The following is a 13,596-nucleotide window of genomic DNA, read 5'->3' on the forward strand; positions in this document are numbered from 1 at the left end:
GGTGGCCGCGGACTCGGGCGGCGAGGGATGAACCGGGACCCCGCGTCGCCCCCGCCGGCCCGGGCCGCGCCCCCCGCCTCGGCCGCACCGCCCCCGCCCCCGCCCCCGCCGCCGCCCGGGCCCCCGGGCCCGCCCTCCGAGGCCGCCGGCTACTCCCACCAGCTGCTGCTGCTGCTGCTGCTTCAGTGAGCGCCGCCCCGCGCCCCGCCATTGTCCCCGCCGCTCCGCCGGGCCGCGGGGGACGCGCATGGGTGGACGCCGCTGATGCCGCCGCCGCCGCCGCGCCGCCCTCCGAGGCTGCGTCCCGCCGAGCCCGGCCCCGCGCGCTCCCCGGACTGGAGCGCGCCCCCATGGAGGCGCCCGGGCTGGCCAAGGCGGCCAAGGCGGCCAAGGCGACCGAGCCCGAGGCCCCGGGGGGCCGTGCCGACGCCCCCGACGGCGCGCCCGCGCTCTGCCCCAGCCCCGAGGCGCCGTCGCCGGAGCCCCCCGCCTACCGCCTGCAGGACTTCGACACGCTGGCCACCGTGGGTGAGTAGGGCGCGCGGGGCACCCGGCCCGGGGGGACGCTGGCGTCAGACAAAGGGCGCGCGTGTGCCGTCGCCCGGCCGTCCCCCTGACCGGCCCTGGCCGCTCGCGTCTGCGCGGGGGGTCCCGGCCGTGCGCCCCTGGCCCCTGTGGGCGCCCCGAGACCCGGAGCCAGTCCCCTTCCAGCCCCCCGCGAGTCTCCCCGCCTGCGGGGCGCCCGAGCCCCGCGCCCCAGAAACCCCTTTAGGTAGGACTCCCGTCCTCCCCGGCCGCCCCAGGTGTCCGTGGCACCCGACGTCACGAAAGTTCCTGGGGGGGGGGGGTCACCTCACGTTGGGGTCGTCGCCCGCCCTCCCAGCCAGGGGCCCCGAGCGACCGAGGCGGCGGCCACACGCACCTGCACAGCTCTTTCTGGGCAGCGTCCCTGTGTCCAGCGGCAGGATGCTTCCGCGTAGACCTCACCGGGGGCTTGGCGGGGACAGGTGTCCCGGGGCGCCCGTCACGGGGCGGGCGGGGGGCGGCGAGGGACACGGACGCCTTGAGCGCCTGAAAGTTGGGGCTCCTTCCCGGACACTGATTTCCCTTTGTCTCGTCCCTTTGACTTGCATGTAATTTCCAGCGAGTTCCCTGGGCGCGCGGATCCCCAGACGCGCTGGCTTATGGGGCCGCCCCGAGTGGGGTCAGAAAACCCCGACCGCACAGCGGTGCCGGGTTCAGGTTGTGGACACCCACCATGGGCCTGTGGCTGCTTAGCACGTCTTTCCGGCCCACAGGGTCCGGGGATGTGCGCTTTGTCAGAAAGCGCGTGGGGAAGGGGCCGTGTCACCCTGGGACAGGGGAGTTCGGGGACTTTCCTGGGTCCCCTAAGCCTGTTTTGGAAAGGAGGAAGCTGGGCGGGGAATCATGAAGCCGTGAACTCGAGGTCGTGGCCTAGGGTCAGTCACCCCGGCAGACGCGGCCAGACCTTCTCTTTTCCCTCTGGGGTCCCCTGCTGCCCTCTGCACTCGGCTGTGAGGAAGGGTCTCCAGGAAACCTGATTTGGGGAGGACGGCCCGGGACGCACCTCCTCTACCTCTCCTTGCTTGCCTGTGGCTGTCTCCCTCATCCTTCCGTCTGTCTGTCTCTCTGTGCCCATCTCCTTCCCTCCCTCCCGGAAGCCGGCTGGTGGAAAAGCGGGCTGTGTTTTGCAGGGGGCAGCAGGGCTGGCCGAGAACGCGGGCCAGTGCGGTGACCCCGGGGGTACGTGGAAATCCGAGTGAACAATGGAAAGTTGCTGGGGGACCCGCCGAGCCTTGGCACGCAGAAACACCCATTGTATTGCTTCTGGGCACAGACATGGCTGTATTGTCAGACGGGCCCCGGGCCCCGGGCCAGGACCCCGCGGCAGGGTGTGGGCGGGCTGTGGACCTGACCTCTCCTGCCGCCTGCAGTCACGCGGGGCCCCGTGGGCATAGGTGCCCAGCCGGTAGTCTTGTCCTTAAAAATAGAAGGTCGCCGCCTTTGGGGACGGAGAGGGGCGGCTGTGGGAGGGTGACTGCTTCCGTCCAGCTGCCTCTTGGCCTCTCCTACTGGGGACGAGGCTCCTTCCTCAAGGATAACTTCCTGCGGGCTCCAGGGGTGTGGACGGAGAGCTGGGGGCGCGTGTTCAGCTGTTCGGTTACAGAGCGTGGTCAGGGGCCCAGGGGTGTGTGTGTGTGAGAGAGAGAGAGACAGACAGACCCAAGTATGTGTATGTGAGAGACCCAGGGGGGTGTGAGTGACGGAGGTGTGTGTGCAGTTTCTGTGGTGTTGTATCTAACCTTGTGCTTCAATACTGAGGAACCTGAACCTGAGCCCTCTCAGCCCCGGAGACTAAGCCTGGAGGGATCCCCGGCCGTCCCGGCCCGGCCGTCCCGTCCCGCAGCCTGTGCGTGTCCCCTCCAGGTCCCGACATAAGGTGCAGTGGGTCCCAGGGGGACGAGCAGCCGGGCGACCTCACGGGGCCCCAGGCCACACGGGCACCCATAGACCACCTGTATGCGCTTTTCCTCATGAGAGTGCAGTCCTCCGTGACGGGAACCCGCCCTACACGCGGAGGGAGCACTCCCCAGATGCCCCCAAGCCCTCCGCACCTCTGTTTTCCACCACCGTCCCCACGCCCCAGAACCTTCTGTGCAGGATGATTCGGGATGGAAGGGCACAGCCCGGCTCCGCCCCAGAGGACGTTTTCCTTCGTGGTCGCGACACACAGTGTGGCTTCCCGTTGCCCGTCTCCCCTTGGGTGTGTGACTCACTCTTGTCCTCCCCCCGACCCTGCCGTGTTTTCACCCGTCACTTGTGCCTGCCAGCTGGGTGCTCCGGGGGGGGGCGGGGGCGCCCACAGGACAGGACTGACGAGTCCCCGTCGCAGGTCTGACTTCGGCTCAGGTCATGATCTCGCGGGTCATGAGTTCGAGCATCGGGGCTCCGTGGTGACAGCTCGGAGCCTGGAGCCTGATTTGGATTCTGGGTCTCCCTCCCTCTCTGCCTGTGTCCCGCTTGCCCTCTGTCTCTCTCGCTTGCTCAAAAATACACAAAACAATAAAAAAGTAAAAAATATACTATATGTTTTGAAATAATTATACACTCGCAGGGAATCCCCAAATCCGTCCCGTGCACCCTTGGCAAAGCTTCCGTGCGTCCTGATTCCTTCTTGGCCCAAGATCCCAACCAGGATGTTGCCTTTGGTTCAGTCGCAGAGACCGTGAACCGTGTGCAAGGCGTCCCAGTTTCTGCAGGCACGGCTTTCAGATTCTGCGGGGGATGCCTTTCTCTCCAGTTTTACCCTGTGCGTTTATTCCCCTATTTATTTATTTATTAAAAAATTTTTAATGCTATTTTTGAGAGAGAGCGAGAGCAGAGGAGGGGCAGAGAGAGAGGGAGACACAGAATCCGAAGCAGCTCCAGGCTCTGAGCCGTCAGCACAGAGCCCGACGCGGGGCTCGAACCCACGCACTGTGAGATGGTGACCTGAGCCGAAGTCGGGAGCTTAACCGACTGAGCCCCCCAGGCGCCCCATCCTGTGCATTTCTATGGCGGCCAACACCCCCAAGTCGAGGCCAGAGCGAATTCCCTTCACACAGCCTGGGGGCTCATGGTCACCACCTGCTATTTGTTTAGTTCACATGTGGCACAATCACAAAGTTGTATTTCCTCAAGATCGAGGAGACCTTTGTCCGAGAATCACTGACTGTAGGCGGATCTGCCTAAAGTCCTGGCAATCATTTTGCTTCCCCACCAATAGGACTTTCTCCCGCGCTCTTGCTTCCCCCCAACTTGGCCCTAATCCCGCTCCCGCTGCCCTATAAGGGCAGCTCCTTAAGGGAGCTCCTATAAGGGAGCTCATTGCAGCCCCGGGGGGACCCCAGCGTCACAACCTCGCCTAATCGTAAACACGTCCCGAAGGCCCAACAGCAAATGTGAATGCCATGATGCTGGGGGGCACGGCGGGGACACAAACATTGATCTGCGTCAGTGCGTAACTCCCTCCATCCCCCTCCCCCAGCCCCTGCCTCCGGACATGGGAGGTCATAGACGGACATGGGAGGTCATAGACGGACATGGGAGGTCATAGACGACTCAGCTCGAGTTTACGCTGCGCTGAGACGGGCGCACGGTGGGTACCATTGGCGGGAGGAGAGAGCAGCGCCGTGGGATCGGGGCCACGGCAGGCGGAGGCAGGGGCGGGCCATGCTGGCACGTGGAGGGCACCGTGGGGTCCGCCGTTCCCAGGAGGAGATGTTTGATCGAATCCTCGAAGGTGAGGCAGGGGCTCCCTTGCGGACAAGACCGTGGGCACCGTGGCTGGTCTTCAGGCTTGGGCCGCGTCACCATCCCCTGCAGGGCCGATGCTGGCCCCGCCCTGGAGATTTTTCCTGGGTCCCCTCCCTTGAGCTGGAGCCCGTGACTCTGCATTCCTCACAAGTCCCCAGCGATGCTGCCAGCCCAGAATGTGCTCTGGAACCCCAGGGCCACCTCAGGGCCCCGTGCACGTGTTCCAGAAGCTCTCAGGAGGTCACTGTGGCCGGTGTGGGGCTGGGCAAGCCGGGACCGGAAGGCACAGAGCAGGGCTGGCCGGGTGTGAGCACTGGGGGAGGGGGCTGTAGGATCTTGAGCTGTGACCGCGTCTCCCGTGGGTTCAGAGGTTCTTGTTGGGGCTTGTTCGGGACAGAGGCTTGGGAGCATGCACCCTTGAGGATGTGGTGGATGGTGGTGTTTAGAATCGGGGACATCTTACCGGGTGCTCGACTTCTGGGACCATTTGGAGGTTGAACCGAGACTATTTGCTGTGTGAAAGTGACCGTATTAGCCCAGTAGAGCCGCTGGGAGACATTGCCACAGAGTGGGCGGCTTAAACCGCAGACCTTGGTCTCTGGCAATTCTGGACGCTGAAGGTCTGCAGTCAGGATGCGGGCTGATTGGGTTTCTGGTGAGACTTTGCTTCCTGTTTCGCAGATGGCCATTTTCTCATCGTGTCCTCAGGTGGGCTTCACGTGCAAGCTGAACGGGTCGGGGTGGGGACAGGGTGCGTCCTCCCATGTCTCTTCCTACAGGGACACTTACAAGGGGTTCTGTTGGATGAGGACCTCACCGTTAGGACCTCATTTCACGTTTGTTTCTTCCTTAGAAACTTCGTCTCCAAATACAGTCACACTGGGATTTAGGTCTCAAAGACGTGAATTTTGCAGGGGGGGAGGGGACACAGACATTCCGTCTGCAACAGTGACTTAGAGAACTAAGTCATGAGTAACTTCAACTCCAAGATTTTTGGGTTAAATAATGGGAAAGCTGGTGCTGCATCAGGCAACGCAAGGTGGGCTGTGGATACATCCGTGTTTGAGAGAAGATCACCACATCGTCACCATTCACGTCACCATCACCTCTGTCTATGCTTGTCCCTGACACCTGCCCACATCCTACCTCCTCTATCATGTTAACCACCACCATCATCAACAACACCATCATCATCATGGCCATGGTGACCACCAACACCAACCCTATCGTCATCATGACCATCATGATCATGGCCATGGTGACCACCACCGCCAACCCTTTCGTCATCATGACCATCATGATCATGGCCATGGTGACCACCACCAACAACCCTATCGTCATCATGACCATCATGATCATGGCCATGGTGACCACCAACACCAACCCTATCGTCATCATGACCATCATGATCATGGCCATGGTGACCACCACCGCCAACCCTTTCGTCATCATGACCATCATGATCATGGCCATGGTGACCACCACCGCCAACCCTATCGTCATCATGACCATCATGATCATGGCCATGGTGACCACCACCGCCAACCCTATCGTCATCATGACCATCATGATCATGGCCATGGTGACCACCACCGCCAACCCTGTCGTCATCATGACCATCATGATCATGGCCATGGTGACCACCACCGCCAACCCTGTCGTCATCATGACCATCATGATCATGGCCATGGTGACCACCACTGCCAACCCTTTCGTCATCATGACCATCTCACCATGACTCACGACCACCACCACCAACCCGATCATCATCACCAACACCATCATCCCCACCTTCCCTTCAACAGCTGCCTGCATCCTCCCTCTTTGTACCCTCTTTGTCATGATCACCATGGTCCTCGTCACTTCCGACACTCATGAAACTCTTTTTAATTGAAATTCACGTGACATAAGATAATTTTGCAGTGAACAAACCCGAGAGCATTCGGCACATTCCCAATATGCAACCCTCCCTTCTGTCTTGTTCTTAAACAGTTCCGTCGCCCCAGAAGGACACCTTCTATGCATTCAGCAATCATTCTTTGCTCTGCTTCGCCCTGCCCTTGGCAACCACCCGCCTACTTTCTGTCTTGATGGGTTTGTCTATTCTGGACGTTTCATGTAAATGGAATCATACAGGATGGGGCCTTTCTTAATTTGTTTCTTTCACTTGCATGATGTTTTTGAGTTTCGTATGTATAGGTAGTATATTTCAGTATTTCATTCTTGTTTATGATCAAGTAATATTTCATGGAATGGATAGACTACATTTTTTTTTTTTTTTTTTTTTTTTTTACCCTGTCCTTTGAGTTTGCCTAGAGAAACAGCACTGCAGACGGGCAGCTTCAGCAACAGACATTTATTGCTTCACAGTCCCGGAGGTCCCGGAAGTCCAAGATCCAGGTGTGGGCGGGACCGGTTTGTTTTGAGGCCTCTCTCTTGGGCGTGTAGACACCATCTTCTCTCTGTGCCCTTACATGGCCTTCCCTCTGTGTGTGTCTACGTCCTAATCTTCTCTTCTCATGAGGACACCTGTCCTACGAGGTCAGGGCCCGCGATACTGACCTCCTTTTACCTGAATCCCCTGTTTTAAGACCCCATCTCCAAATACAGCCACCACAACCCATCAACCCTCAAGGTGCCTTGTGCATTCAGGTAGCACGTCTAGCAAAACTCTGCATGGGGTGTGGGCGTTCTTTCGTCCTTGGGAAGGGATGGCTGGTGAGAGGTGTTACTGGTTCCCGGGGACCCTGCGTGCCGCTCGTGGATCTGGGATGCCGTGCGTTCCAGGGGCTTTCCTGGGGTGCTCTGTGGATCTCCTTCACGCTCCACCGAGAAGGGTGAATGTCTGCCCCATCTGGTGGGATGTCTGTGGGACCTGGTGCATAAATCTGGGTCCCTCCATGTCTTGGGAAGTCACCTTCCGTGACTTCCACGCCATGTGGTCGGGCAGCCCAACTTTCTCATTCTTTTTTTTTTTGTTTTGGAAAACATTAAATTTTTTTTTTTAATTTTTTTTTTAATTAAAAAAAAATTTTTTTAACGTTTATTTATTTTTGAGACAGAGACAGACAGAGCATGAATGGGGTAGGGTCAGAGAGAGAGGGAGACACAGAATCTGAAACAGGCTCCAGGCTCCGAGTTGTCAGCACAGAGCCCGATGCAGGGCTCGAACCCACGGACCGCGAGATCATGACCTGGGTCGAAATCGGACGCTCAACCAACTGAGCCACCCAGGCGCCCCTTTTTTTTATTTTTGAGAGAGAGAGACACAGAGAGAGGGAGACACAGAATCGGAAGCAGGCTCCTGGCTCTGAGCCGTCAGCACAGAGCCCGACGTGGGGCTCGAACTCACAAACTGTGAGATCATGACCTGAGGCCAAGTTGGACGCTCAACTGACTGAGCCACCCGGGTGCCCCTCTAATTCTTTTTTTTTGAAACAATTTTTTTATTATAGTGATATAACATAAAATTCACCATTTTAACCAATTTTAAGCGTACAACTCAGTGGCATTAAATTATTCACAGTAGTATGTAACCATCACCACCCCCTACTTCCAACACTCCCGTCGCCCCCAAGCGAAACCCCACACCCATTAAGAAGTCACGCCCTCGTGTCTCCCTTCTTGAGACCCTGCTAACCTCTTAATCGTTTTCTGTCCCTATGAAACCCCTGTTCCAGGAACTTCCTATCAGTGGAGTCCTACGGGGTTAATCCTCATGTGGCTGGCTTCTTTCTCTCAGTGTAACGCCTTCAGGGGTCATCCACGTTGTAGCCTGTGGTAGTGCCTCATCCATGCTTTCGCCCTGCCTTTCTTCTTTCACTACTGGAGAGTGGTCAGTGCACTTATGAACCAACAGTGTGTTAGGGTTGGCGCTCAGGGTCCTGGGCTGAGTGACGGGGACAGAAACCATGCCTCCCCAGCACCGTATTCCCAGCTCCGTATTCACTAAATGGGGTATAGTTTCCTGATGCCTGTGGACCTGGCTCTGCATCCCCACATTTTGCCCACATGGTCCTCGAGCAGGGGTCAGTGAAGGGCTGGGACGCTCCGTGGTCGAGGCGGTCACTCGCCAGATGCACTTTTCACGTAGTGCGGTGGGTGTGTGTTGTGTTTTATTGTGTCCTTTGAGGAGGGCTGTGGGGCTTCAGCCATGAGCACGAGTGTCTGCTGTCCTTTGGCATCAGGTAGGAAGTAGGCACGCCTCATCAAGGCAAGCATCGCCATCATCATCGTGGCCATCATCATCCTCATCATCGCTTCCCAAGCGTGGTGCAGGCTCGTCATTTCAGGGACGGATGGTGGTGGTATTTGTCTGGATTTGGAGCTTGTGCCATTCAGTAGATCTTGAATCTTCCGCATATGCTTCTCTTGAGGCCGCTGAAGAGTCTTCACCACCCCCGCCCCGCCTCTTTGTTCCATCTCCTGGTTTGGGAGTTGGGGTGCGGGGAGGGGTCCCAGAAAGCCCACCGCAAGGTCATCTCTGCTTACTCTCCCATTGTGATCACTCTCGGGGGCCTTGTCTCTACATGAGTCTTCCATGACTGCTCTAACAACTCACTCCACACTTAGTGGCTTAAAATAACACGCATATTTTAAATCCCACAGCTGTGCAGGTTAGGAGTCTGAAGGCGGGTGCCCCTGGGTTCACATCGAGGGTGAGCGGGGCTGCGTTCCCTTCCGGAGGCTCCGGGGGAGAGTCCGGTTCCTTGCTTTCTACAGCTTCTAGATGCTGCCCGCCTTCTTTGGCTCATGACGCCTTCGTCATCTTCTAGTGCAGCATAGTTGGGTCAGGTCTCATGGTTCTGTGTCTCCGGTCCTTGCTTCCCTGCCTCCCTCTCCCACTTGTAAGGACTCACCCATCGCACCGAGGATCGTCTCCCTATTTCGAGTCAACGACTTAGCGTGTGTAATTAGCACCGGGAAACTCAGTTTACCCTCTGCCATGTAAACTAACATTCACACGTTCTGGGGATTTGGGTGACAGGTAGCACGTTGGTGGTGAAGGCATTACTCTGTCTCCGGCACCCGCTTAAGTCGCACTGCTTAGAGAGTGGAGTGGGGTGGGGCGGCTGTGCTCCTGCCTGGCCTTCCCCCTTCTCCAGCCGCACTGACTTCCCTAAATGGACAAACCGCATTAACAATAAAAACTCTTCCATTAGGAGGAGAAATGCTAGGTCTGATTAGCTATGCATGAAGTTCTAAGTGGGGTGTGTGTGAGTGAGAGACGGGGGCGGGGGGGGGGTGTGGAGAGACAAGGGATTCATTGAGTTAATTGACCATCTTACCTCTGTGCCCTCCTCTGCCTGGACTAATTGCCACCTCTGTGGGACCCGTCCCCTGCGCTGGGCAAGCAAAACCAGTTCTCCTGTTACAAGGGAGCCTTGGTGGTGGCGTTGCTCAAAGCGGAGGTGACACCACCTTCCCTTCTAGAAGCTTCAGTCCGGCCCTGGATGCACAGTCAAGACACGCAGCTCTGAACCGGACGGAAGGCTCGCCACATGGCATCCCGGAAGCAGAGCTGGTGTCCACCTGGAGGCGTGAGATCAGGAGGACAGACAGGATTGTCGGCGAGGAGTCTAGAGCTGCTTGACTGATTTGATAACACGGGCACTTCTTTTGGCTTAACTTGCCAGGCTCTGTTCTCCGAGTTAGCTCGTGAGACAGTAACACTACCAACACGAGGAAAGGCTGTAAGGAGCTAATTCCGGGAGCCTCTTCCCCTGCTTCCTGTGGGTAGGGGTCTCCGCGTCTGTGCCGGGTGGGATGGACCCCATGGGCCATTTCTGCCTCAGCGTTAGCGCACTTACGTGGAAGTCCAGTTGGCATTCGGATTCCATTTGAAGAGGAGACAACGCGGTCCTTAGCCGCCCGATGCATTTGAAGTTGGCCAGCGATTTGTCCTTTCAAGCCTCCCGAGCTCCGAGACGCGCCCCAGCAGGGCAGCTGTATCAGGGCTGTAAGTGGTGCGCATTCCGGGGTGCAGAAGCCTCCCTGCTCCTCCTGCCCGGACGAGGCCGAGCAGAGACGTTCTTCAGGGTGGGGGGCTGCCTCCAGCCCCGCGGGTCAACCGTGTCCGGGTGTAGGAGTTTCCTGTAGGACCCCTCTGGGCGATCCTTCCAGCTCGGGTGTCCCGTGGGCTCCCCAAGACCTGCTTGGAGCTTCCCATGCCGCTCAGGGCGGGAAGCCTGCCGAGGCTGGACCTGGGGCGTCCCAGGACGCCTCCCACCTGGGTGGTTCCATGCTTGAGACAGACATCCACCTTGGGTGCAGCGTGTTCTGTGCCACAGTGCGTGGAACTTCAGGGACATGTGGAAATTCATACTGGCCTTTCCGCCAGTAGCCGAGGAAGGGCACCGTCCCCCAAGATCCCTGCCGAAATGGACGAGTTGCTGCCCGCCCGTCGCACCCGCTGCCCCATTGTCTTGCGCGGCTCTCGTGTGCGGAAATTACAGTCCTTGTCTTGAGGTGGTTCGTTTAGACATATTCTTGACGAGGCAGCTCATCAAAGAGGTTCGGAGGGCAACCCCCAGAGAGTTCTTTTAAAGTGGTTGACGATTAATTTGGTGGATGATTTCATCCCGCTGCATCATTATCTCGGGAGCCACTCCACAGAACAAAGGGCCCCGCACATGTGGGGCCGGGTGTGGCCGGCAAGAGCTGGGGCTCCGAGAAAGAGGGCCTTTGTCATGCTCGGGGCCCCCGGGATGGGACTGCGGAGGGCGGACAGAGGCAGGACTGTGTGTGTGCCCGGGCGTGCCTGCTGGGGGGGCGTGTAGCTGGGCCGTCGGCCGGAGGATTCTGGGCCAGCTTATGTTTGGGGACACCCTCAAAGGAAATCATTCTGCAGAGTCGGAAAATCCAGCTGGGAGTGATTACTCCCGACCGAAAGGGCCTTAAGATGGTAACGTGTCCAGAATTTCCCCTTCCTGGGCCCCGGATCCCGTTATCCTTACACTTTCAAGAAAAAGCAAGTGTATGTACAAAAATAAAATCGGTAATGAATGGGGTGCCCGGGTGGAGGCGTTGGATAAGCATCTGACACTTGATTTCGGCTCAGGTCGTGCTCCCGCGGTTCATGGGTTCGAGCCCCTCCCCCCGCGTCGGGCTCTGCTCTGACAGCTCAGAGCCTGGATCCTGCTTCGGATTCTGTGTCTCCTCTCTCTGCACCTCCTGTGCTCATGCTCTCTCTCTGTCTCTCAATAATAAATAAACTTAAAAAAAAAAAACACCTAAAATCAGTAATGACTCCCCAGTCCCCGAATAGTTGAGTTATATTGTCAGGTGATTTTACTTATGAAGGCTTTTCTGTCTTTGGTCGGTATCTTTTTTTTTTTTTTTAATTTATGATTCTACTTATTTATTTATTATTTTTTTTAATTTTATTTTTTTGGTTTACATCCAAGTTAGTTAGCATGTAGTGCAACACTGATTTCAGGAGTAGATTCCTTAATGCCCCTTCCCCATTTAGCCCATCCCCCTTCCCACAACCCCTCCAGCAGCCCTCTGTTTGTTCTCTATATTTAAGAGTTTCTTATGTTTGGTCCCCCTCCCTGTTTTTATATGATTTTGGTTTCCCTTCCCTTGTGTTCATCTGTTCTGTGTCTTAAAGTCTTCCTATCATGCAGTCATATGACGTTTGTCTTTCTCTGACTAATTTCACGTCGCATAATACCCTCCAGTTCCCTCCACGCGGTTGCCAACGGCCTTTGGTCGATATCCTTAAACAGTTCAGTCTTTTATTTTGGGAACAGAGCCCAATGTGTCCATTGTATTGATCTTTTCCAAGAACCAGCTTCTTTTTTCTTCGATTCCCCGCCCCCTGCAGTCGACTTCCTGTTTTTAATTTCATGGGTTTCTACTTTCTTCTTGTTACTTCTTTGGTTTGCTTGTCTTGTCTTTCCTTTTCTATCTGTTGTTTTCTTTCTTCCTTCCAGCTTCCTTGATGGCTCTCATTTTTCTGGCAGTTCTGAGTTCGTGTTCTCTCTGCTCACCCCAAGTGTCTTCTTTTGATCAAGATTCTGGGCTGCAAGAAGATTGCTGGGAAGATTGCTCAGAAATGCCCAGCCCTTCCTGGAATCACACCACTTTCCGGGCAGCCCCTTGGTACCCCGCCTCCTGTGGGGGGCTCAGAGTCTGCTTCTTTGGAAGCTCGTGGCCTGTTGGTTCTTTGAACGGGGCCGTGCGTTCTTGTGGGGCACAGGGTGTCCCTCCCAGCTTGGGCTGGCGTAGGCCTGGCTTCCTGCCACCACACAATCAACCACCCTCTGCTGCTTCCCCGTCGCACAAGCCACGAAAGGGAGTGTGAGGAAAACAAGTCAGCGGCCACCTGCTCCAGAAACGTGTCCCCAAATGCGCTGCATCTCAGGACAGCTGCTCTGAGTCCCAGGGGGCTTATCTTCCTTCACAAGAAAAAGTAGAGGGGCGCCTGGGGGGGCTCACAGTCAGTTAAGCGTCTGATTTTGGCTCAGGGCATGATCTCACGGTCCGTGAGTTCGAGCCCCGCGTCGGGCTCTGCGCTGACAGCTCAGAGCCTGGAGCCTGCTTCGGATTCTGTGTCTCCCTCTCTCTCTGCCCCTCCTGCACTCTCTCTCTCTCTCTTTCTGTCTCTCAAAAATACATAAACATTAAAAAATTAAAATAAAAAAACAAAAGAGGAAACAGTTGAGTAACACTGCCATCCGGCTGGAGTGAGTCTAGGTGTGAACTTGAGAACACCGTTCAGAGCTTGCGATGTTCGTGACAAAGCCATCAATGGGAAGCTTTGACAGGTGGCTCTGTGGTCTGGATTCTTTACCTCTTGTATCAGCAGGTGGGGGTTCCCTACCTTTAAAGGTGAAAACCTACTGTTTTTTGTTAAGTTGGGTTAGGTATTTTGTGGCGTGTTTTTCTTCTCACGTTCGTTAGCGCACGGGACGTGTGCACACGGTCTTGAGTAGAGGATACGCAGCTGGAAGGGGTTTGGCTGATTGGGTGACATCCCTTCGGGCACTTGGACATACTGTCCTTCTTTGGATTTTGGCGAACAGGGCGGCTCCACCGAGACCGGCTGCCACATTATATGGGGAAGCAGCGTCCGGCTCCAAAGCTGGGTGCCCGGGGTTCTTCCTCAGCAGAACAGGCGGCCCCCTGCTCCACCCCAAAAGGTGGCTTGGAAATTGTGCCTTTGGACGGTCCTTGTTCCAGAAGCGGTGTCCCATACTACGGCTGGGCATCCGGGCTTCTTCACTGGTAGCACAGGAAAGACGAATTCACTGTACTGAACGTCACACGCTGGTA

The 13,596-nt window shown here is 56.7% G+C and overlaps 1 protein-coding gene across 2 annotated transcripts in view; it reads left to right on the forward strand.

The window, feature by feature from the left end:
• LOC145714924 (cAMP-dependent protein kinase catalytic subunit PRKX) overlaps positions 1–13,596 on the forward strand; it is a 72,900-nt gene continuing 59,304 nt past the window's right edge. The window contains exon 1 of one of the 2 annotated variants that reach the window (XM_081794453.1): positions 1–528. In XM_081794453.1, the coding sequence (XP_081650579.1) occupies positions 351–528 (178 nt within the window). In that variant the 5' untranslated portion in view covers positions 1–350. The remainder of the gene's footprint in view (positions 529–13,596) is intronic. The other variant, XM_081794452.1, reaches the window with a different exon arrangement.

This window comes from Panthera onca, chromosome Y (assembly GCF_046562875.1).
Source record: "Panthera onca isolate mPanOnc1 chromosome Y, mPanOnc1 haplotype 2, whole genome shotgun sequence".
NCBI lineage: Eukaryota > Metazoa > Chordata > Mammalia > Carnivora > Felidae > Panthera > Panthera onca.